Source organism: Beta vulgaris, chromosome 6 (assembly GCF_026745355.1).
Source record: "Beta vulgaris subsp. vulgaris cultivar EL10 chromosome 6, EL10.2, whole genome shotgun sequence".
Lineage (NCBI taxonomy): Eukaryota > Viridiplantae > Streptophyta > Magnoliopsida > Caryophyllales > Amaranthaceae > Beta > Beta vulgaris.
In genome coordinates, this window is record NC_079207.1 from 32,358,094 (window position 1) to 32,382,075 (window position 23,982).

The 23,982-nt window shown below is 34.8% G+C and overlaps 1 protein-coding gene across 1 annotated transcript; it reads right to left on the reverse strand.

Moving 5' to 3' along the window:
* Positions 1-8,510: 8,510 nt before the first annotated feature.
* Positions 8,511-21,828, reverse strand: LOC104896433 (uncharacterized). Its single transcript, XM_010683183.4, has 4 exons — positions 21,429-21,828; positions 17,452-17,543; positions 16,832-16,950; positions 8,511-8,919 (listed from the first exon to the last, which is right to left on the reverse strand). Exons 1-4 carry the CDS (start codon positions 21,619-21,621, stop codon positions 8,841-8,843), a joined length of 483 nt encoding a protein of 160 aa, XP_010681485.2. The 5' UTR covers positions 21,622-21,828; the 3' UTR covers positions 8,511-8,840.
* Between the last annotated feature and the right edge of the window lie 2,154 nt (positions 21,829-23,982).

A 23,982-nucleotide genomic window follows, 5' to 3' on the forward strand; every position in this document is an offset into this window, starting at 1 on the left:
AATACTTTATGAAACATTCAAAAGATTTTTATAAATAAACCTTCCTTGGATACTTATAACACTTGCATAATATAAAGTATATAACTTTAATAAAAACTCTTTTTCCTTGCCTAGGTACCTTTCATAAAGTGTACACCCCCCCCCCTAAGTTTAGTATTCCTTAGTGAGTCTATTACAAGGGGAACTACCTTGTCCACATGACCTATACAAAAAGTACATGGGTAAATTATCATAGCTACCGTTCCTGTTAATAAATAACAAGCCGTTGCCTCTTTGTAATTGTGATCATGAAAGATCATATAACTAATAAAAAAATCTTTCGAAAATAATCCTCCTTTAAAAGAATTCTTATATAAAACTTTAGCCATATAAAAGGCATAAAATTAATAATTTGTTCATGAAATTATTTTGAATATTTGATAAACATTTATGTTAAGAATGAGAATGTTAATAATTATAATACTAATAATGATAAAGTCAAGAACTATACTATCTGACAATCATAAGAACCTAAAAGATAAAGTTAATGTTATACTGTACTGTAATACTAAGTTTTCAACTAATGGCCTGTTCTCTTCGGCATAAAACAACTGAACTGAACTGAACTGAATTGATCTGAACTGAACTGATTTGATCTGAACTGAACTGATTTGATCTGAACTGAACTGAAATGAATAGTGATATGTGAGAGTAAAAGTATTATCAAGAGCTGAACTGAACTGAACTGGTCTGAACTGAACTGATCTGAACTGAACTGAATTAAACTGAACTGAATTGAACTGAACTGAACTAAAAATAGTAATTTGGGGAGAAGAGGCCCTAACCGTACCACTCAAAGCATACATCTTGAAGATTAATTATCACTTGACTTTAGTAATTCGGCAACGACAAGGTATTATACACTTAACGCATGACCAGTTATTAATGGAAGCGTAGTCGAAAATAAAATACATTGTATACTACTAATATGTTTCCAAAAAAAATCATAAACGTAACATACTCATGTAATTCCATAATATTTATAATAAAATTCATAAAGTTATACTAAGACTCATAAAACATGTATTTCAATCTAAAAATAATAATCCTAAAAAATGATACTACACATGCCAAACATATATTAAATATTTACATATACACGCACCTTGAATAATATTAATTACCAGAGAGGAAGAGAAAGGTAGGCTAAAAGAGAGAGAGAGTTGTTATTTCCCTAAGAACACTACAAGAGGGGGGGTGAATTGTAGGTGTAGAAATAAACGTAACTTTTTGCGGAAATTAAAACTTAAACGAATAAACAAGCTAGAGAAACACAAGGGATTTTACGAGGAAAAACTTCTTGGGCCCAACAAGAAGAAACAACCTCGACCACTAGGGATTTTAAACTCAACTCTTTCACTAATTAGGCCAAACAACTTTGTTACAACCTAATTCTAACTCGAGCCACACCTTGAGTTCCTAAACTCAAGTTCCTGAGCCACTGTTCCCTTTACAGTAGTTCCTCTCAACTTCACTCGAAGTTTTCTCACTCATACAAGCTTCACTCAAAGCCTCTCTCTTACAGAACTTCACTCAAAGTTCCCCTACCCCAAAAACCAAAATACAATTGATCGAAATAAGCTTAGTGGAATTAAAGTAAGAAAGCAAAGAACAAATGGCTATTTATGAGAGAATGAAGGCACTGACACTTAATTAGTTAAACTCACTTAATTACTTAGTCAGACACATTTTGGAACTCATATAGACTTCAATATTTATAGTGATAATCACAAAGAACGTGGGAGTAAAACTCGATTACATGTTAAGTCCATTAACCCATGATGTTCCTTCCCCTAAGGAACACGTTTCTCATCATGTCCCATGATCCCATGATCTCAATATGAACGTGGATATATTTTAGCCACAACTCCTAAGTAATAGGAGTTCCTTGAGCTTTATTCGAAAATCAGTTAGTTATAAAAATAGCTTTATCATTAAAACTGAATTTTTAATCTTTAAGAAAATAATATCTTTTAAACAAATTCTTTATAAAACTGGATAATTATTTTCTATATATTTTCCGAAAAACAAAATTTTTTCCTTAAACAGATTTTCTTTTTAAAACTGATTTTATCATTTAAACTGATTTGAAATTAGATAAAACTAATTTCCTATAATTTAGGCATGACTTACTCAATTGCATAATTGTACCGTTATACTTTTGCACGCCTAAGTCTAGCTCCTTTTATAAACCAAGTTCCTTTAACAGATTCGTTTAGTGCCACTTAGTTTGTTCCTTAGAAAGGAACAAACTCTCATTCTCAAATAAAACTGCCACTGTTCCTTACCATCCTTACTTTGTTCCTTTACACTGGAACTAGAAAATAAAACGCCTAGCTTTTATTCTTCTTGATCCAATGCTTGCTCCAGTATCAACTTATAGAAACTTCTTTACTTAGCCTTTGAAATCCTCTCTTGACTTCTTCCTTGATTTCGTATTCTCCCAGTTCCTTTCATTGATACCTTAAGCATCATACACTTAAATAACTTATTAGTTCAGTACTTAGTTTGCATCTTTGTTTCTTTGTCATCATCAAAACTAGGGTTCAACAAGAGTTTAAACTTAAGAAAAGAGATTTATTTCTCAAATTTGGTGTGAAGAATATGATGGGTGGAGACCCCTATTTATATTAGTTGGATAAGTAGAATAGGAATAGGATTAGAAAACTAAAAGATGAATTTTGGAAAAAAGATAAACTAATCTAGCTAGCTAATATTTATGATTATCCAACTAAAATTAGGAAAAGATATAAATTATCTCATAATACATAATTCTATAAGGTAAAATAACTAGATAACAAAACGGGAAAAAGTAACCAAAATTTCTCAACCTAACCGCCTGAGAATTGAGATATGATGCGGCAGAAATTATAATTTTTTTCCTTTCCTTTTTATAAACCTTTTTTTAAAAAAAATCTTTTTTAGATTTCCTTTTGAGAAATATCCTCAACTACTAACCTAACTACTTGGATTATAATTTGTAAACTTGAGTCCAACGTGTAATTTGGCCTAGAATTTATTTGAAAACTCCTTCATATTATAAAAGCCTATTAAAAACCTTTTGTAATTAATAATAAACCATTTTAGTAAGTAAAACCCTTTTAATATTATAGTTAATAACTTACGAAAAATACGGAGTATTACAATTTAGGGGAGGGTATTAGCATGAGGATGTTATTTGCATGATTAAAATATGATTTTAATCTAGTGGGAGTATAAAAGTTGTTTATACATTTTTTCAACACACACACACATACACACACGCGCACGCACGCGCGCGCGCGCGCACACACACACACACACACACACACACACACACACACACACACACACACACACACAACACACCACACAACACACACACACACACACAAAACACACACACACACACACACACACACACACACACACACACACACCACACACACACACACACACACACACACACACACATATATATATATATATATATATATATGATTTATGAATTGCATGCTTTGAATCTTTATGCTTAATATAATTATGCATAATTTCGTGGCATGAAATTCTTGGGGTTTTTTTTTTTCAACGGATTAAAACATTCAAACCGTTCATCCCTTAATCCATATTAAGTATCTATAAAGCTTGGTATCCTATGCTATTAATTAAATGAATTAAAATTATGTTGTGCGTTTACTTTCATAATATTTATTTATATTAGGTTGTTAGTTTTAATATGTTGATTAAACCTTTCATACTATTATATGTGATTAAATATCATGCTAAGTTTATATTTTATTGTGATTGAAATATATGTGGTGCCTAAGAGTGCTTAAGTATTGTTCTTTAAATTTAATAGTTTATCAAATTTGTTAGATTAATATTTGAGAGACCTTAAGGGATAAATTCTAATGTGATTAAAATTTATATTAAGGTACTAAACATTTGATTTGATATGAGATCAAATAAATATGGTGCTATTATGTTTTAAAGTTGTTAAAGCATGATAATTATTTTAATAATTGATTAAAATGCATGTTAATGTATATATTTGATATCATCGATGCGTGCAGTGACTAGTATGGCCCAAACTTTGATAGAAAATATGATTTGCGTATCGTTAATGTATTTTTTGTAATCTAAATACGATCTATGCATCGTTGGTATTATTGTAATATTTATTCAAGTAGTAACAAGAAGAATTGTGATTCAATCTTATCCTATGAAGCACAAGGATGGAGATCCATGGTGATTCAACAAGGGATGCCTTAAAGAGTAGTTTTTAGGTTTAGGGGACATACTAGGATCACATTCTATTTTATGCATTTAAATATTGCTTTTAAATGCTTTCTAAGTTTATTATGCTTGTGATTTAATTATTTAAATGTTCACTAGTAATTAAATCAACATGATAATTTACTTAGGTCCCTTAAATAAAATATTGGGTTTTTGCTATCCCAAATAAACACATACTAAAACTTGATCGTTAGTAATAGGTTCTACCAAAGCAGACTGTTACTTTCAATCTTGGGCTAAGTAGAGTAAATTTCCGAAATTTGCAAGTTTATTTGGTTTGGCCCAACAAAATCATCAAAATGGTTTTGAATTTTGTAGCAAAGTTTTTGGGTTTTGTGTTGGGGTGACAAGCTCTGTCTAGGATTAGGAAGGCTCTCCCCAACGTTGTGGGTAACTTCCTTACCTGGGAGCTATAATCACCTTGACAATCACCCATTAACTAAGAATTACAATTGTTGTAATTAGTAAAAGAGTTTACTTACCTTTTAAACTTGGTTTTAAGTTGAGGTCAAAGTCCACGTATAAATCATGTTTGATAGGATCTTAGAATCACTTGATTCAAAAGGGACATTTTGAAGTTGATCAAGTGCATAGCTTTTATTTCAAAATGTTTAAAATTTGTTAAAAGCTATTATAATAAACATACTTATTACTTTTGCATCTTCTATGTAGATATCATGTCTGGTAACAACAATAATTCACCTTTTAACTTACGTTCAATCCTTGAGAAGGATAAGTTGAACGGGAACAACTTTCTTGACTGGAAAAGGAATCTAAGAATTGTTCTTAGGTCCAAAGGTCGAGAGGATGTTCTTGAAATCTCGATACCAGCTTCAAATGCTACCTCTACTGATGCTGATAAAGAAGCCCATAAGACCATTGCAGAAAGGTCAGTAATTGTTACTTGCCTTATGCTCGCGGCTATGGAACCAAGCCTTCAAAAGAGGTTTGCAAGCTTGGATGCCTATAATTATCCGACAGTTGAAAATCATGTTTTAGCAACAAGCTCGGATTGAGAGGCAGGAGACTCACAAGGCTATTCTTGAGTGTGTGTTAGTTGAAGGTAAGCCTTAACCACTCATGTCTTCGAAATGATCGGTTATTTTGAGGCAATGGAGAGGTTGGGTTTTTCTTATAGCCAAGAGTTGGCTACTGACATCATTATGCACTCCCTTCATGATGCATGGGCTCAATCAGTTTAGGTTGAACTTTTATACCAATGGGGTGACAAAGACCCTAGAGTTACATGGGATGCTCATGACTGCCGAGCAAAACATCCCCGTTGCACCTAAAAAGGAAGTTCTTATGGTTCAAAAGAGAAAGGGTTTTAAGAAGGACTGGGCTGGCAAGAAAAAGCAAGATAAGGGCAAGCAAGTTGCCATTAAGACTGCTTATAGCCACAGGTAAAGGCAAAATGCCAAGTGCTTGTATTGTAATCAAATAGGTCATTGGAAGCGTAACTGCCCAAAGTATCTGAAGGATAAGAAGTCTGGGGCTTCTTCTTTAGGTATCTATGTCATTGACATTAATTTAGCAACATCTACTTCTTGGGTATTTGATACCGGTTGTGTTTCTTACATTACTTCGAATGTGTAGGGACTAAGAAGGAGTAGAACCTTGGCTAAGAGAGGTAGAACTGTGCGTTGGAAATGGTGCAAGAGTTGCAGCCGTTGAAGTTGGAACTTATAGTCTACCTTTGCCTTCTGGATTAATGTTAGAGCTTAATAATTGTTATTATATTCATGCTATTACCAAAAACATTATTTCTATTCCTGTTTTGGATAATGAAGGGTTTTCATTTACAATTGAGAAAGGTTGTTTCTCCGTTTATTTGAATTCAATGTTTTATGCCAATGCTAAAAGCTATAATGGTCTATATTTCCTAGACTTAGACAAAAATGTCCTTAACATAGACAGCAAAAAAGATAGATCAAACGATACTAATTCTACTTACTTATGGCATTGTCATTTAGGAGATATAAACGTAAAACGCATTCAGAAGTTACATAAAGATGGCCTTTAAGATCCTTTGACTTTGAGCCGTTTGATGTATGTGAATCGTGTTTAATGGGTAAAATGACAAAGTCACATTTTACTGGAAAGGGTGAAAAGGCAAGTGATCTATTGAGCCTAATGCATACTGATGTGTGTGGACCAATAAGCACAAAAACAAGGGGAGAGTTTGGGTACTTCATTACTTTTAATGGGATATGAAACTGCCACTATACCGTGCATCTAAACTCCAAATGTAGAAGTATTCGGTATCTACCACCATATCATTAGAACACAACCCAAGTATATTGCTAATTCAAAGTAACCCCTAATTCGTGTACCAAACCCTTCTTTTCCATAGTGTACGAGCGAGGACAAATTTGGTTGTAAGGATATAGTTGTGCCCCATCGATCCTAAACATGCATTTGGTACAATAGGGGTGAGGAATCCTCTGTTTATAAACTTCCTATTATGACGGAGAAACACTTGGCATGTAATTTGATAATTGCACAGACTAGCCGGAGAGGAAAGTTGATACCAAAGTAGTGTCAAGTTGGTACCACTTTCGAGTTAAGTTAATATCAAATTTTTCTCTTGTGGTACAAAGTTATCATTTGGTACCAAAGTAAGAGACAATTTGGTGCCAAATTCTTGGTACCAAATTCAAACTTAATAACAACTTGAGTCTAATTTGGTACTCCCTCCGTTCCTTTGAGTTCTTTACGCTTTTCGTAAAGGGTGTTCCCTTTTGTTCTTTACACTTAGAATCTTTCCCTAAGTAACTCAAATTATTGACTAAATTGCCCTTAAGATTAAAGATGTTTCAGAAAAAAAAATCAGAATTTACTGAATTGCCTCTATTTTTTCTCGGATTCCATTCCATGAATCTGAAGACCTTTGACCAGTATTAATGACCCCTACTTAATACATGTATCCGTTACTCATTTTTTTTCTTTATAACTTCTGTCATCATCTCTCTCACACTCAACTCTATCCATGTACTTTTGTTCCTATTGGTTTTAAAAAAACAATAAAGGTTTCTTATTGGTCAATATGATTTTGCAAGGATTGAAGCCCTATTCTCTCAAAGCATTTAGTTTACTGTTTTCTGCATTTAATGCAGTTTGCTTTTCCTAAGTTCATGATAATTTACTAATTTATTTAACCAACATTAATCATTTAAGAGAATCTTATTCCACTACCTACACTCCTAATTCACGTGCATGATACCAAACGTAAAGAACTCAAGAGAACGGAGGGAGTATAAATTTAACTTTAATTTGCTATCAACCTAATTTCTAGACCTCGTGTTCTTATTGTAGTCTCTTCTTTTTTTTCTGAAAGAGAAATTTCATTAATTGAAGGCCAAACGACATCTACAATAGGTATTAAAGTAAAACAAGATACAATTAAACAAGACTAAATCAAATTCGTCTTCGAAGAAACTACAATGAACCAGATCGAACAATACAGCACAACCCCTTGTATTTGCTGAATCAAGCAGCTATTGATGAGGAAGTCAATCATTCTGATATAGTTTAGGAAGAACAATCTTGATCGAGTCAGGTTGACCGCATCCGAGATTCCAATACCTTCATGTTGAGTCTCGAACTTCAACCAATGAGAATAATTTCTCATACCTAAAAACAAAAGAACCATACTCACAACTCCCATAGGGGAGAAGGAGATTTCCAAAATGGAAACTAAAAACCCCATAGCAGGGTTTGAGAAAATCCCATAAAGAGAGACTAATTTATTGAACAAACCAAGAAAATGAACTAAAAACTGAAAATAAAAAGGGTTAAGGGGCTTACCATGGATGAAAACATCCATGATAGCCCCTAATTGATGAAGAAGAGGTAGGAGGAGGCTAGGGTTTGAGAGAGAGAAAAAAAGAGGGAGGCTAGGGTTTTTTTTTTTTGCTAGTGTTATATTCTTATTGTAGTCTCTTAAAAACTACAACAATTAAACGTTTATCAAAACTCTTTAAGATGCCCCTCTCTTGAACCCTACTGCTCTTCAGATCGATATTCGACATTTTTGCCACAATGCAATCGTTGTTCAATTTGGGTCACGCATGCGGATCCTTCACGGTCTGACAAACACTACCAAAATTCTACCAAACAGAAATTTGAGTAATTTCTACTTGATCTACTCAAAAATCAGCAACTCCATAGAATCAGCCCATGGAATAGAAGCCAAGTGAGTTCCCAAAAGGCCAAAATAATATTGATGACATGTTGGTCAGTGGTATTTATAATAAAGCTAACACAATAAACAAGGACTATAATTAAAGGCCTATATCTCTTGTCCGCCAAGTGACATTTCTGACTCAATGCATCCACATAGAATGACACAGGAATCACTTATATCACGCAGGATTCACGCCAGCCTTGTTTATCAAAATGCGCTGGTAATGTAGAACGTAGTTGTACAACTACAATAACAACAATAATATTTACCACATGACAATGAAACATAAGCGAGTTCATCTTTGTCTTCCTTTACATTACGGCATATTGAAGATTTTCCTTCATGCTGTTTTCCTTACCACTAGAACAGGACAATTTGCATTGTGAACACAGTAGTTACTGACACTTCCGAGAAACACCCTACATAAGACACGTAAAAGAGAGAAACATAATTACATAATTGATAAGTAGGCAGAAGTAAGTTAAGTATCTCTGTATCTGTAAGCCCACAAATGTTTTCCAATATACAGTTGCAACTTGCAGGTCGATGAGAAAGATTTTCATATTAGAGTATGCTGCATGGAAATTAAACCTGTAGTTAACTATGGTGTCATGACTTGAAGACTTGAAGTAATATATTCTATGATTGCATAAATCTTCTGTCATGTTCATGAATTCGATGTTTACCAGCATGCTAACACAAGATAACCAAGTCCATTGACCTATGGAGACATTAGCTTGTTGAGAAAAACTGTAACAAGCACAAGTACATGTTTAAAGGGAATATATGTTACCACTTATATCGTGTACTCTTACACATACACACACATGACAAACAAAGACATATACATATATATATACATATACATATACATATACATATACATATACATATACATATACATATACATATACATATACATATACATATGCATATGCATATAAGGCACGCACGCACGCCCACGCGCACACCCACACCCCCCCCAACACACACACCCCCCCCCCCCCCCCAACACACACACCATAGGCGGATTCAGGATTTTGAATTTGGGAGATCCTAATCAAACGAATCATTTTCTAATATGTATTATGCTTCCAAATACACAACTTTAAGTCTTTAACCATTAATTTCTGAATTATCTATTACCAAGAAGTATAAATTTTGAGAAGTGCTTCATCATATAAAATGTAAAAAAAAAGCTGTATTATACAATTCACAATCTCTAAGCACAATTTATTTCATTTTCTCCAATAAAACCTATGAATGCCAGTTCAATACTCTTGTATAATTCTTAGAAGTGAAATGTTTATCATAAAAGGAAAAAGCTAAGAGTAAGAATAAACATAGTACAAAAATTAATGTACCTGAGAACTGTACTAAGAATATACTGTTAAAAATACATCACCAACTCTCTCTCTCCCCATCTTCTAGATTAATTCTCCTTGTCAAAATTTGCACCATGATGGATAGTTACCAACTCAATAAATGCATAGAGTAGAAAATCACTACCTAGCTTCACTACTCTCTATATAATAGCCCACCTTATTGTAGAAGGTTGTGTGTGAAAGCCATTTTATGAGCAATAGACTATGGTAGTATAAATAGGGGCTTTGCATGCCCATTGGGAGCGTGCCTAACCGTGAGCTTCTTTATAAGTGTAGTTAAGAGTTTAGTTACTCTTTATGAGTGTAAGAAATTAAAGAAAGAGCTACGGTTCCTTTGTATCATGTGAGCAAGAATATTGGTAGCTAATATTAAGTGTTTTAGATATGCACTAATACTTACTTTAATTTGCACTAATAATACTTCCACATATATATGCCCCAAAATATGTTACAATTGGTATCAAGAGCCTACGTCCGTTAAATTTTTGGGGATCGTTTTTGGCAAAATTATCGGTCAGGGACCGCTATATCGCAGTGGTACAGTCAAAAATATTTTTGGCTATCTTAACGGTCTGGGACAGTATTGCGAGGTGATTTTACATTAGTGCACAGTCCCGAACTGTGAAACTTGTTGGTCGGGGCCTAAGTTTACTTGGGTATTGTCGGGAAGCACCAAGTAACGAAATGGCGAGGATATTGCTAGTTCATCTAGTAATATTGAGAAACTCAACGATGGAAATTACAGTACGTGAAGCACACGTATGCAATTCTATTTGTCGGGACAAGATCTTCGGGGTATAGTCGGTGATAGGATACAGAAGAATTAAAGAAGTGGAAGATTAGGGCCGAAAGAGCCATGTACATGCTAGCAACAACTGTCGAGGACGAGTTAATTGGTATACTACATCAAGGATGCAAAGACACCCAAGGAGGCGTTGGACACCCTACAACTTTGTTCTCTAAGAAGAATGATGCCCAACTTCAACTTTCTCGAGAATGAGTTGTTGTCGATCCAGTAGAACACCATGATGGGGAATCAATATTTCACCAAATTTAAAACTTTGGGTGAGGAATCACAAAGTTAGATCCTGAAAGTCCCATCACAGAGACGAGGATGCGCATGATTGTTGTCTATGGTTCAAAGCCAGGATATAGTAGTCTTGTCACAGCAATCCGAGGTTGGGCTACAAAACCATCTCTAATTGAGTTTGAGAATGTATTAGCGAACCAAGGGGCTATGGAAAATTAAATGTCTAGAGTTTTCGTCAAGGATGAAAAGAAAGCACTTTTTGGCAACAAGATGTCAAATAAGGGAGGTCATAATACAGGTGAGTCCAGTAATCAACCTGGCAAGTCAAACAGATAGTCTAGAGAATTCAGAAAAGGACAATGTATAAGAGGCTTCCGTCGAGGGAGAGCTCGACAAGATCGACAATAGGACGAGAAAGAAGGGAAAAATCAAACACAACAACATATCGTGTGTTATAATTGCAAAAGAAGGGACGATATGCTCCAGACTGTTGGTCTAAACCAGCAAAAGGGAATGATGCTACTTCGGTGAAGCGAAAGCCGAATTGAAGTCGAGTGGGATGCACAAGCATCCTACGTAGTTGAAGATGAGCAGATCTTTGATAAGTGCGTTTCTAACGCACTTTATGACCTCCTTTTGGTTTGGTTTGGTCCTCTTTATTCTCCTTTCTCCCCTCTTTTCTCCTCATTTCCCTTTCTACTTCTTCACTTGATCATAGTGACATTTTTATAGATTTTCGATCAATTTTGATTGAATTTATAGTACATATACTTTCACCATGTTTTCTCGTGTTTTCATTGCAAGTATGACCCTTTTTGAGGCCGAAAATTGCGAGATATGGCTTAAGGGATGAGCAAGAGAGATCGAGGGAGCTTAAGGTGCACCCGCACCAGCCAAAAGGTGCGTCGGCACGACATTGGTGCGCCCACACCCTCGCAATGGTGCTCCCGCACCATTTGACAAAAGATTTTTATTTGACGCAGAAGGGTGAGGTGCGCCCGCACCCGTCGTTTCTGGAAAAGAAAAATTCGAGACTTTGTTAAAAACAATAATGTTAGTTTTAGTTTGAACTTATGCTTTATTATTCTAGTTGTTTGAGAGTTATTCTAGGATTATCATTAGAGAGAAAAACTTTAAGCTTGTGGCTAGATTTGAGATTCATTGATCTTAGTTTGTGATTCCTACAACATTAAAGGTACTCTTCATTCGATTTAATTTCAAGTTTCAGTTTTTATTTCATCTTTTGGTGGTTGTTCTTTCTTCGTTGTTATTAGTTCTCCATTTTTATTGTCTCATAATTGTTATTTCTATTAGTCTAATTAATTATCTCTTAATCATGTTTAACCCTAGATTAGTCATAGATTTCATGTTTAATTGCTTAGAATCCATGATTAGTGAGTAGTTTCTTATCTAGGGTTAGGGTGAAAGTATGGATTTGGGTTTAAATGTTTTGTTGATGTGATTGTGATGTTTTGAATAAGTTTGTGCATTGATCTTGGTGTTTTGAGACCTTAGGATAGATATTGATCACATTTATGCTTTGGTATTTTGAATTTAAATGTTCTTAAAATCGAATTTTGAACTCTTTTATCATCCCCAAGAATCAACTTAATTTCTAGGCCAAGACATTGGGTAGAAATTAGGAGGATCCTTCATTAGGGGTTTTTGAATTTATTGAATCTCTTAATCAATTGACTAAAGACCATTCGAAAGAGGATTTAGTTGATTGATTAAGTGATTATTCTTGAGGACCATTCGAGAGAGGACTCGAGTATTTTAGAGGAAAACTAAACCTTGCATAATCGTCTCCGTTGTTTCCCCATTAATAATCATTGTCTATTCTTATTCATACTAGTAATCTTAACTCTAATGTCTTCCTATTTGATATTTTAATTAATGTTATTTGCTAGTTCTTGTTATTAGCTAGTCATAGTTGTTACTGATTCTTTTCAAAACCCCCCAAAAACCCTTCAATTAAGTAATTTAGACTTGATAAACTTTACTTGATCTCATTTTCCCGGTGGATCGACTCTTCACTTGCCTTTACTACGCTCTTAGTAATTGCTTGTTAGGTTTTATAAATATTGTTTGAAAGTGATTTTTAATGTCTTAACGACACACTAAAAATCTCTTATCAATCTTCGCATGGAGGTAGTGTCACCTAGCAGCAAAGAACTAGAGGAAGTTGCATTTATAGTAGTCAACGACAAGATGATCAATTATAAAGATGATTGGATCATCAATTCCGGTTGCTCTTATCAGATAAATGGAGACGGAGAAATTTCTGAGCATGTCTGAGTATAAGCATGGTCGAGGTTTGATAACTGCAAATAATTCAGAGTTGCCAATAGCCCATATTGCAAGGCAGTGGTGATTCCACGATTTACCAACAAGCCAGTTCAGCTCGATAATGTCTACCATGTTCCCGGTATGAAAAAGAACTTAGTGTCAGTTTCACAACTGATAGCATCCGGAAACCATGCATGTTGTTTTCGGTCCTCGTGACGTGAAGATGTGGAAGACGAGGGAGGGATGTTCTTCTCCTATCTTGGAGGGACAACGTCTTGAATCAGTCTACGTGATATCTGCTCAAACGACATATGTAGACAAGGCGAGAGAAAATGAGACAGTTCATCTATGGCATGCCCACTTGGGACACGTGAGCTACAATAAGCTCAAAGTGATGATGAAGAAGTCAATGCTCAAGGGTCTTCCTCATTTAGATGTCATGGAAGATATAGTTTGTGCTGGATGTCAGTTTGGTAAAGCACATCAACTTCTATATGAAGATTCGAAGTCAAATTAAAGGAACCTTTGGAGTTGGTTCACTCAGATGTGTTTGGTCCAGTAAAGCAACAATCACTGAGTGGCTTACGCTACATGATCACTTTCATTGACGATTTTTCAAGATATGTTTGGGTCGATTTCATGAAGGAGAAATTTGAAGCATTTTGAAAGTTTAATCTGTTTAAGGAAACAATGGAAAAAGAAGTTAGCGCTATAATTCAGTGTCTACATACAGACAACGAAGGGGAATATACATCCAGAGAACTCTCCCAATACTTGCAAGATTGCAAGATCCGACGCAAGCTTACTTGTCCAAATACTCCACAGCAAAATGGAGTAGCTGAAAGAAAGAATCGACATCTTGCAGAGACATGTAGAAGCATGTTACATGCCAAGAACGTGCCACCACGTTTTGGATTGAGTGTATGAGGATAACGACACATGTGATAAATCGGTTTCCTTAGGCGAGACTAGATTTTGTCTCACCATTTGAGAAGCTAAGAAAGATGAAGCCAACAGTGAGCCATTTCTGAGTTTCCGGATGTGTTTGTTACGTCTTTGTCCCCGAACATATACGTAGCAAGTTTGATATATTCGTTGTATTTTTGCACGATACGATGATCATAGGAAAGGTCAGAGGTATTGTGATCCAACAACAGATTAATGTCACGTGTCACGAAATATGGTGTTTGATGAAGCATCATATTGGTGGTCACCACAAGCTGTATTACTGCCATACTCGAAGAAGATCGAGGAAAAGCTTTAAGAAAAGATAGATGAGAAAGATAAAGGTCAATCTAGTCAAGATGGCGGTAGTCTTGAGATTGAGATATTTCAACCTAAATCACCAGAAAGACAGAAAAATCCATGGCAAAAATGAGCATATCATAGAAATATTGAAGAAGAAAGGCCATGTCAAACTGAAGATTTTGAAGAAGAAGAACCTCACCGAGCACTACGCAGGTCTACAAGGCAGAAAAAGCCAAATCCAAGATACCCTAATGCTGCAATAGTTAAGTATGTAAAAGAGCCAAATAAATATGATGAGGCAGCTCGAAGTAGAGATTGGAGAAAAGCCATGGAAGAAGAAATTAAAGATCTGCACCATAACGAGACTTGGGAGTTAGTGCAAAGCCTCGAGAAGTTCAACCTACTTTTTTGCAAATGGGTATACAAAGTGAAGATTAGACCCAAATACCTAATGATACCATCGAAAGATACAAGGCACGACTTGTAGCTTGAAGATTTTCTCAGCAATATGGGCTAGACTACGATAAAATATTTAGTCAAGTTGCAAAGATTACTACCAACATGTTTCACTAGCACTTGCAGCTAGTAATTTTTGGAAGCTCTGGCAGATCGATGTTAAAAATGCATTTCTTCATGACGAGTTGGATAGAGACATCTACATGAATCAACCTAAGGGGTTCAAGAGTCAGTCTTATCCACACTGTGTATGCAAGTTGAAGAAGGCGCTCTATGGTTTGAAGTAAGCACCACGCGCCTAGTATGGAAAGATAGCGGAGTTTATGTTACAGAGTGATTATCTGTAACACCAGCTGATTCAAGCTTATTTGCTCAAGATGAAAAGTTCACAATAGTTCGTGTATATGTGGATGATCTTATCATCACAGGAGATTTTGAAGAGGAGATTCAACAAACAAGAGCTAATCTTTCCATATGATTCCAAATGAAGGAGCTCCAAAAATTAAAACATTGTCTTCGTCTTGAAGTGAAGCGAACTGAGGATGGGATATTTCTACGCGAGCAGAAATTTGCCCGTGATCTTCTAGAAAAATATGGGATGGTCGATTGCAAGCCTATGTCAACTCCAATGGAGTTTGATTCAAGGTAATGTTCAGCCGAAGGCAAAGATCTATAAGATGTGGCCATATATAAAAACAATTGATGGGAAGATTTATCTATCTCACGTTGACTATACTAGATATTGCATATGCAGTGAGTGTGATTAGTTGTTTTATGCAAAAATCGATAAAACGTAGTGAGTGTGATTAGCCGTTTTATGCAAAAACCAATGAAACGTCACCTGAAGGCAGTATGACGGATATTAAGGTACGTGAAAGGGACCATTGACTATGGAATCCTGTACCGCAATGATAAAGAGTTTGAAGTTGTCGGATACTGTGATGCTGACTATGCTGGTGATCTCGACACACATCGGTCGACTACTGGTTATGTGTTTAATTTGGCTTCTAGAGCAGTCTCTTGGTGTAGTAAGAGACAACCAACAATGTCATTGTCAAATACAGATCAACGTCTATGGCAACACAAGAATATGTGTGGTTGGCGCAATTACTCTAAGTATCCGCATCAACCGATTGATCGGGGAATCAAGTTATGCTGTGACTATCAGTCTGCGATACGTTTAGCGGATAATCGTGTTTTACAATAGGACAAAACATGTGGAGGTACATTATCATTTTGTCCAAGAAAATGGTATACGAGGTGAGATTGAACTTTAACAGGTGTATACGGAAGACCAGGTTGCTGATATATTCACAAAAGGTCTCGGAGGACCAAAGTTTGAAAGTGTCGTAAACAACTTGGTATGACCTCGACACTTGCTCTGAGAGAGATTAGTCGATGAGGGGAAGTGTTAAAATACATCACCAACTCTCTCTCTCTCCCAATTTTCTAGATGAATTCTCCTTGTCAAAATTTACATCATGATGGAGTCAATAGTTACCAACTCAATAAATGCATAGAGTAGAAAATCACTACCTAGTTTCACCACCCTCTATATAATAGCCCACCTTAGTAGAAAATTGTGGAAGGTTGTGTGTGAAAGCCATTTTATGAGCAGTAGAATATGGTAGTATAAATAGGGGCTTTGCTTACCCATTGGGAGTGTGTCCAACCGTGAGCTTCTTTATAAGTGTAGTTAGGAGTTTAGTTACTCTTTGTGAGTGTAAGAAAGAAAGAGCTACATTTCCTTTGTATCATGTGAGCAAGAATAAATAGTGGGTAAAATTAAGTGTTTTAAATATGCACTAATACTTACTCTTATTTGCACTAATATTCCTTCCACATAAATATACCCCCAAAATATCTTACATATACTAGATTCCAAACACATTTAGAGAAAAAGAAAATAGATTTCAGACAAACCTTCCTATAGCTTTCCGACTACGGCTTCCTATAACAAGTAATTGACAATGAAATTTCTGAACCGCATCACATATTGCATCTTTTGGGTTGCCACTCGAGGAAATTGTCTCAGCATCAACCTGTGTCAAATAACATTATGAGCACTAACAGATTCACATTCTGATAAGCTAAAATGTTAGTATGTTGATTTTTCCCTATGATTCATGACACATCTAATCCTTCCAGAATGTTCCTTATTTTGATGTCTGGAAAGAACAGGGCCGTCTCATAAAATTAGGGACCCTGTGCTAAAATAAATTATAAAGATTGAAGTTTTGGTGAATAGAAAGATGGAAGAGTTATAAATGGGGTTTTTTGGAGAATAGAAGAAGAAGAAAAACACCAAATAGAAGAAATTAATCTCTTTATATTTGTAATTAGATTTAGAATTTTTTTTTTTGGGCGGACAACTAATAAAATTAGGCCCTTTATCTTTCGGAGGCCCTGTGCGGTTGCTCATCCTGCACATGGCCTTAGCCGCCTCTGGGAAAGAAGCATCAACTCAATTATCATTTGTTGTAATATATAATGAATGTAGTTGGCTACAAGAGAACTACTGAGAATGAGATCAAAGAGCATACCCCAAATTCTGTACAGATTTCCTTTGCTTTTGAAAGGAGAGAAGCTGCAAATATTTTCTGATAGTCTTGGATTGATGTTACCATGTCAAGAGCTGCGTAAATAAAGAGACTTTTCAACATAAAGGGTATATCATGCATAAATATTACCGCAGCTATACGTCCATCAACTAGCTAGCTATATCATTCATGGAACATTAGATTAGACAACAAATTGTGCATTTTAATAAGAAGGATGGAGTACGACATTTTTAAGATCAAAAGCATGATTGGGTTTCTAAAATGCCTGATTCTTTATCTGCAAGCACAAAGAGTGACTTCCCAAAAATATGAAAGTATTTACCTTTTGTTGTTTTTCATGGGACTATCATAAGTTTTGTTGTGACAGAAGCAACTAACGACACAAAGAATTAAAGAGCAGTCCCACAATAATTTTCTTTTGTTTGCTTGCATTCACAAACCACTAACTTATGCCAAGAATGTCTTGGCCTGGTGGTTAATTAAGATTGAAGTGCTGTGAACGATAGGTCACATGTTCGAATCCCTCCTCCCCTTCTTTATGTTTTGTATAATTACCTGTTGAGATTTAAAAACAAGTGCTAACTAGTTTGTGCAATAATCAACAATAATCAAGAAGAAACATGAAATTGAAACAACAACCAAGTAATGCAAAGGAACACACGAAGATTAATGTGGGAAACTCGAACTCCGGGAGAAAAACCCACAAAGTTGCACTACGGAATAATGGTGAACTTACAATCTCTCACAAACTCATTCTCTCTCCTTAAACCCTATAAAAGATGAGGCTCCAAGTTTAGACTTTGAGATATGTGTGTTACTCTCTCTCAAAACAGAAAAATAGAGTATTTATACTACAAGGAACAAAAACAATCCAACCATGATTGAAACTTAAATAGCAAAAAACATGTGCAGACGAGGCTGCCCGGGCGGGCCCGAAGAATCGCCCACCCGGGCAGAGGGTCCCGCTTGGGCTCACCACTTGTCCGTCCGGTGCAGGCGCAAGATAAACAATCTGCCTTTGAGGGAGAACCACCCACACAACAGCAGCCCGCCTGGGCTGCTGGGGGGTTGGGTTTCCTTCCTTGTTTGGGCTTGCTTGCCCATCTCCACCAAACCCAACACTACCTTCGTGGCTCATATGGATAAAAAACAAACCACTAACCTATGGTGAATGTCCATGTGTGATTTTGCATAACCAGGAGAAGATTTTGCGGAAACAAGAGTAGTTATAGCATAAACAAGAGGATAAAACTTGTGGTTATTTTTTTGGTGTTTTTTGGGTTAAAGCCGATAATTTAATGTTTTGGAATGAAGAAGTTGACTATGTTTTGATTGAAGTGAATATGCAACATCTACATCATCTTCTTTTTGAGAGTATTATTTTTAAGTGGATGAATTTATGTTTTGGTTTAGTTGTTGACTTCTTTATCTAATAAAATATGGTTGACTTTAATGTTGTATTTAAAGTCTGTCAGGTCTTAATTGATAACTTCTTAAAGTATACGTGCTGAATGATAATTAGGACTAAAGTTGAGGTCTTTGTATTGATCTTAACTCCATGTTTAACTCCATGTTTGCGTCATTAGCTGAAATGCAACTAAAATTAATTAATTCATTAGTTAAAACTTTAAATGGGGATGGCTATTGAAACTAAATAAATGGCTGAAAGTGGTGAGATATCAGATAACATGAGCTTATTTGTAGTACTAAGTGGTCATTTGGTATACAGGAAAATATGTTGGCAATAAAAATTCCCATAATTTTTAGATTGGTTACTTGTTTGGTTGACAACAAATGAGGAAAATGGAGACAATGAAAATTCAGGGGAATTTGAAATTCCTACAAAATATAGGAATTTATATACCTGCCTTCTCCTTGATCACTCACAATTTCTACATAAATTCCTACAAATTACACCTTCCTTATGACTACCAAACAATTTAGACTAATTCTTAGGAATTTCAGGAGGAAATTAATTAAATTTCCCATAAATTGTAAATTTCTATGGGAATTTAATTCTCATTGCAACCAAACAAGTACTTCCCTTGTTTTCTTTCTTATTTTTTTATTTGAAATCTTGACACTCTTTATATTTAGAAAGAATCTCCTCAAATTAATGTTCTCAATTTATAAGAAAAAACATAGTCATGTGAGGTCTTGTTTGATTCGTCTCAATTAGTACTTTATTAATATTCAATCGTTATAATTTTTACTAATATATAATGAAAGATATTTAAGTTTAAAAACATGCATTAGAAGACGCGTATAGGAAAGTGAGAATGATAAAAAACAGAGGCAATACTAAATATTCAAATAGCTTAAATTTTGTAAATAACTTGAAAGGAAAAGAGAAGTAAGAGCATGTAATGGGTTGGCTTTAGGTTGGTCTAGCAAAAAATAAAGCTAGTTTTACTTAGGTTTACTATTGGGGCAATTGGCCCTTTGAGTTGGTTGGTCTGGATTTCCAGACTAACAGCACTTCGGATGGAGTGCACAAGACTAATGACTCTCCAATGGTAGCGCGCCACTTGGCATTTTTGTCTACAACACTCTTCCCTTTAATTTGCAACGTTCTAAATTATGTAATGTTAATAAAAAAATCAGCTAATTATTTTTTTTAAAAATTACAATAACGCGTATAAAATATTTTTATCTAAAAATTGAGTCCAAATTTCATATATTTTACCAAACTTCTTCCTAGCCTAATTTTCTAATTATTCTCTCCTACCTATATTACTTATACTAAGCCAATATTATGGATTCAAATAATCCTAATTACTCCAAATTAATCCAAACCACCCACAAAATTCACATCTCACTAAAATTTCATGTATGTATGTTTTTTAAATTTTCTATCTTATGTATGTGTTCCGTTTTTTAATTTATAATGTCAAGTTAACGTAATTTAATTTAACGTAAGCTAATTAGTTAATTTAATTTAACGTAAGCTACTTAACCTGTAACGTAATTTAATTTATCGTAATTAATTTAACGTAATCTAATTAGCTTTTATTAATTGAAATAATCTATTTCATATGAAAATACAAGTAGAAGAAGAGAGAAAATATTGTGGGGTTTGGTAAAAGTAGGAGAGAGAAACAGAAAAACCAAGTAAGACTAACTAAACCATTGTAAAAGAAAAAAAAAATTGAGTTGGTGGGAGTTTTAGTAGGATGTGAAGTGTTAAAAAAAACCCAAAAACTATTTAAAACCAACCCACCCATTATACATGCTCTAAGATGGCAAGATGTGAAAAAAAATTGGCGCCTTAATTTGAGGAGTTACTCAAGCTAGCTAGCTAACATCTTGATTTGAGTTCTTCTAAGCTCTAATAAGTTATAGTTAATAATCTTCAACCATTTCATCACCTATGAGATAGGAAGTTCTTTAAAAGAACAAAGGGAAAAGGTTCAATGAAGTATAATTTATCGTTGCACAGGGTCTCACCAACTCCAAAGGCCCATTATAATCATATCCTACCTCTGTTTCAAATTAATTGTTACACTTTGACATTTTACACTATTCACAAATTGCACTTTGACCCCGTTTGTGATTTATACGTGAATAAAAACATAATCATGTGGGATCTTGTTAGATTCGTATTAGTATGTATTCTATTAATATGTACTTTTTATAATTTTTACAAATACAAAACTAAAGATATATGTCCTCAAAGTTTTGCATTGGCATACGTGAAAAGTATAAGTGTAACAATTAATTTGATACAGGCAGTACACTGCAACTCTCTTTAAATTCCAAGTAAAATGATTGAGATAAGAATTAAATTGTAAATTTTACTATGAAAGATGGAAAAAACTCAGCATTTAAGCCAAACCAATTCCTAATTTAATATATAAATTACTTATCACTAAAATGTCTTCAATCTCTTTCTACTCAAAGATGAAGTCAATCATTGTAGAAGGGGCGAAGGGAGAGAAAAAGAGAAAGAAATGACTTACGAACAGAGGCATAACTGCCAGAACAAACACCACTGTAATCAGCAGAAATAGCAGTAAAAAGTATGACGCCAGATTTGAGTTTATCATCAAGATTTTGAAGTGCCCACTTCAGCGCATAGCTGCTACACTCACTTCCATCAATTGCTACCATTACCTTGCTCTGTTGCTTTGTTTCTGCTGCTATCTCCGCCATCTTTTTTGTCTCTTACCTTGTTATTTCTACAATCTCCTCTTTGTCTCTAGATTTTAGATAGATAAAGAGTAGTATAAGACATAGATTAGGTGGTGTTTAGATAGATTTATTAGTGGGATGAACTCGATAATTTGGTCACAAATATTGTAAAGGTAGTAACTATCATTCAAATAAAATGAGCTCTGTACTTTACACTTGGTTCGTTTTCGTCAATTCAGTTACTGACTCCCACTTACATATCGCCACGAGGCCAATGAATTGGTTATTTCCCACAAGGAATAGAACTGCTCTTTTATACGTGTCGCATGAAATAGTACACAACTACACATCAATAATTGAAAGCACACTTGACACTAAAAAGATTTTGTGGTACCACTGCAAAGTTAAAATGCTAATGGACAAATTTATTGTCTATGGTGTTTAAAATAGTAATATGATCCGACCGTCAGTTTTTCCTTTTTGGATCAGTTTTTATTGTTTTGGCTTAAACATCATTAAATTATAGGTATATGAAGCCCATATTTAATTAAATTGTTCATATATTTTTTTTTTCACATAACTACATATACCCATTGAGTAGATTAAGGGCATAAGCGGCTTTCGAAAGTCCGAAGTCTAATTCATTCGAGTCCAAACTTACTGAACTGAACTCAAAAATGTTTGTATTAAACTCGAATTCAAATTTTCATGTCCAAATATTTTCCGACTGGATTTGACTCACCCATTTAGGTTCCAATCGTGTATGGATTTGCAGATGTCCGGACCTACAATATCCCAATATTATTGGAAGAATTTAGATCCATAACCATCTGACCTTGGGGATTTTTTGGGATTAATGCTAAAGATAGCATATTTAATTTCTTTGTCAAAAATAGAAGTTACTAAATGTGAATTATCTGTATTAGAGACAATAGGGGAGATGCAAGGTGTGGAGCCATGCCGATAACACCGGCGGCCAAATTTAAAGCGTTCTTGAAATTCTGATAAAAAAACATAGTGTATTTCATTCGGAGAATCGACCCATTGATCCAAATGATTTTTAATACACAAAATGCGTTGACGTTTGAATTCAGCAGTAATCTTGGAATGAAAAAAAGCAGAGTTACGATCTCCTTTTGTCAACCATTATTTTCGAGAATATTTTCCCCAAAACTTTTGGGTGAATGTTAATAGTCGTTCTCATTGACGAACTAGTCGTCCTAAGTGCTGCTTAATATTAGGATTGCTAGGGAACTGGAGTAATTGGTGTTGGACATTTACTAATCTAGTATGATTCTGTTCCAGTTCTGGTGGACATGTCCAAAGTTTTCCTTGCTTATAATTTGAGTTCTTGTTTAATAAACCGAATTTTGGGTTATATTATAAAAATGCGAACGTGAATGTTGGCGGTTCCAATATTTGCTAACAATTTTTCTTGGATTAGGATCATTTGTCCATGTATATTGGAACCGAAATCTGGCTGGCTTATATTGTCTTACTTGAGTTGTAGTTAATATTATAAGTGCATGACTAGAGCAAGTATAAGCATCATAGTGGAGAAATGAATTTTGATACTTTGATGCCCATTGGGGAAAGACTAAACAACTGTCAAGTTTTTCATATATATATATATTATATTGGTCGTTATGTTTTTTCTCCAAGAGAGGACGTTCGAAGGGCTGCAAACATCTTGGGCCTGACAATAGAAAATGAAGTCCGAAAGAATTTGACAACGTGAAAGGGTGGCATAAATCCCCCCCTCCCCCTCTTTTGTCACTGATGTGCAAGAGTTTATAAAGAGTAGTATAAGACATAGATTAGGTGGTGTTTAGATAGATTTATTAGTGGGATGAACTCGATAATTTGGTCACAAATATTGTAAAGGTAGTAACTATCATTCAAATAAAATGAGCTCTGTACTTTACACTTGGTTCGTTTTCGTCAATTCAGTTACTGACTCCCACTTACATATCGCCACGAGGCCAATGAATTGGTTATTTCCCACAAGGAATAGAACTGCTCTTTTATACGTGTCGCATGAAATAGTACACAACTACACATCAATAATTGAAAGCACACTTGACACTAAAAAGATTTTGTGGTACCACTGCAAAGTTAAAATGCTAATGGACAATTTATTGTCTATTGGTGTTTAAAATAGTAATATGATCCGACGTCAGTTTTTGCCTTTTTGGATCAGTTTTTATTGTTTTGGCTTAAACATCATTAAATTATAGGTATATGAAGCCCATATTTAATTAAATTGTTCATATATTTTTTTTTTTTGACATAACTACATATACCCATTGAGTAGATTAAGGGCATAAGCGGCTTTCGAAAGTCCGAAGTCTAATTCATTCGAGTCCAAACTTACTGAACTGA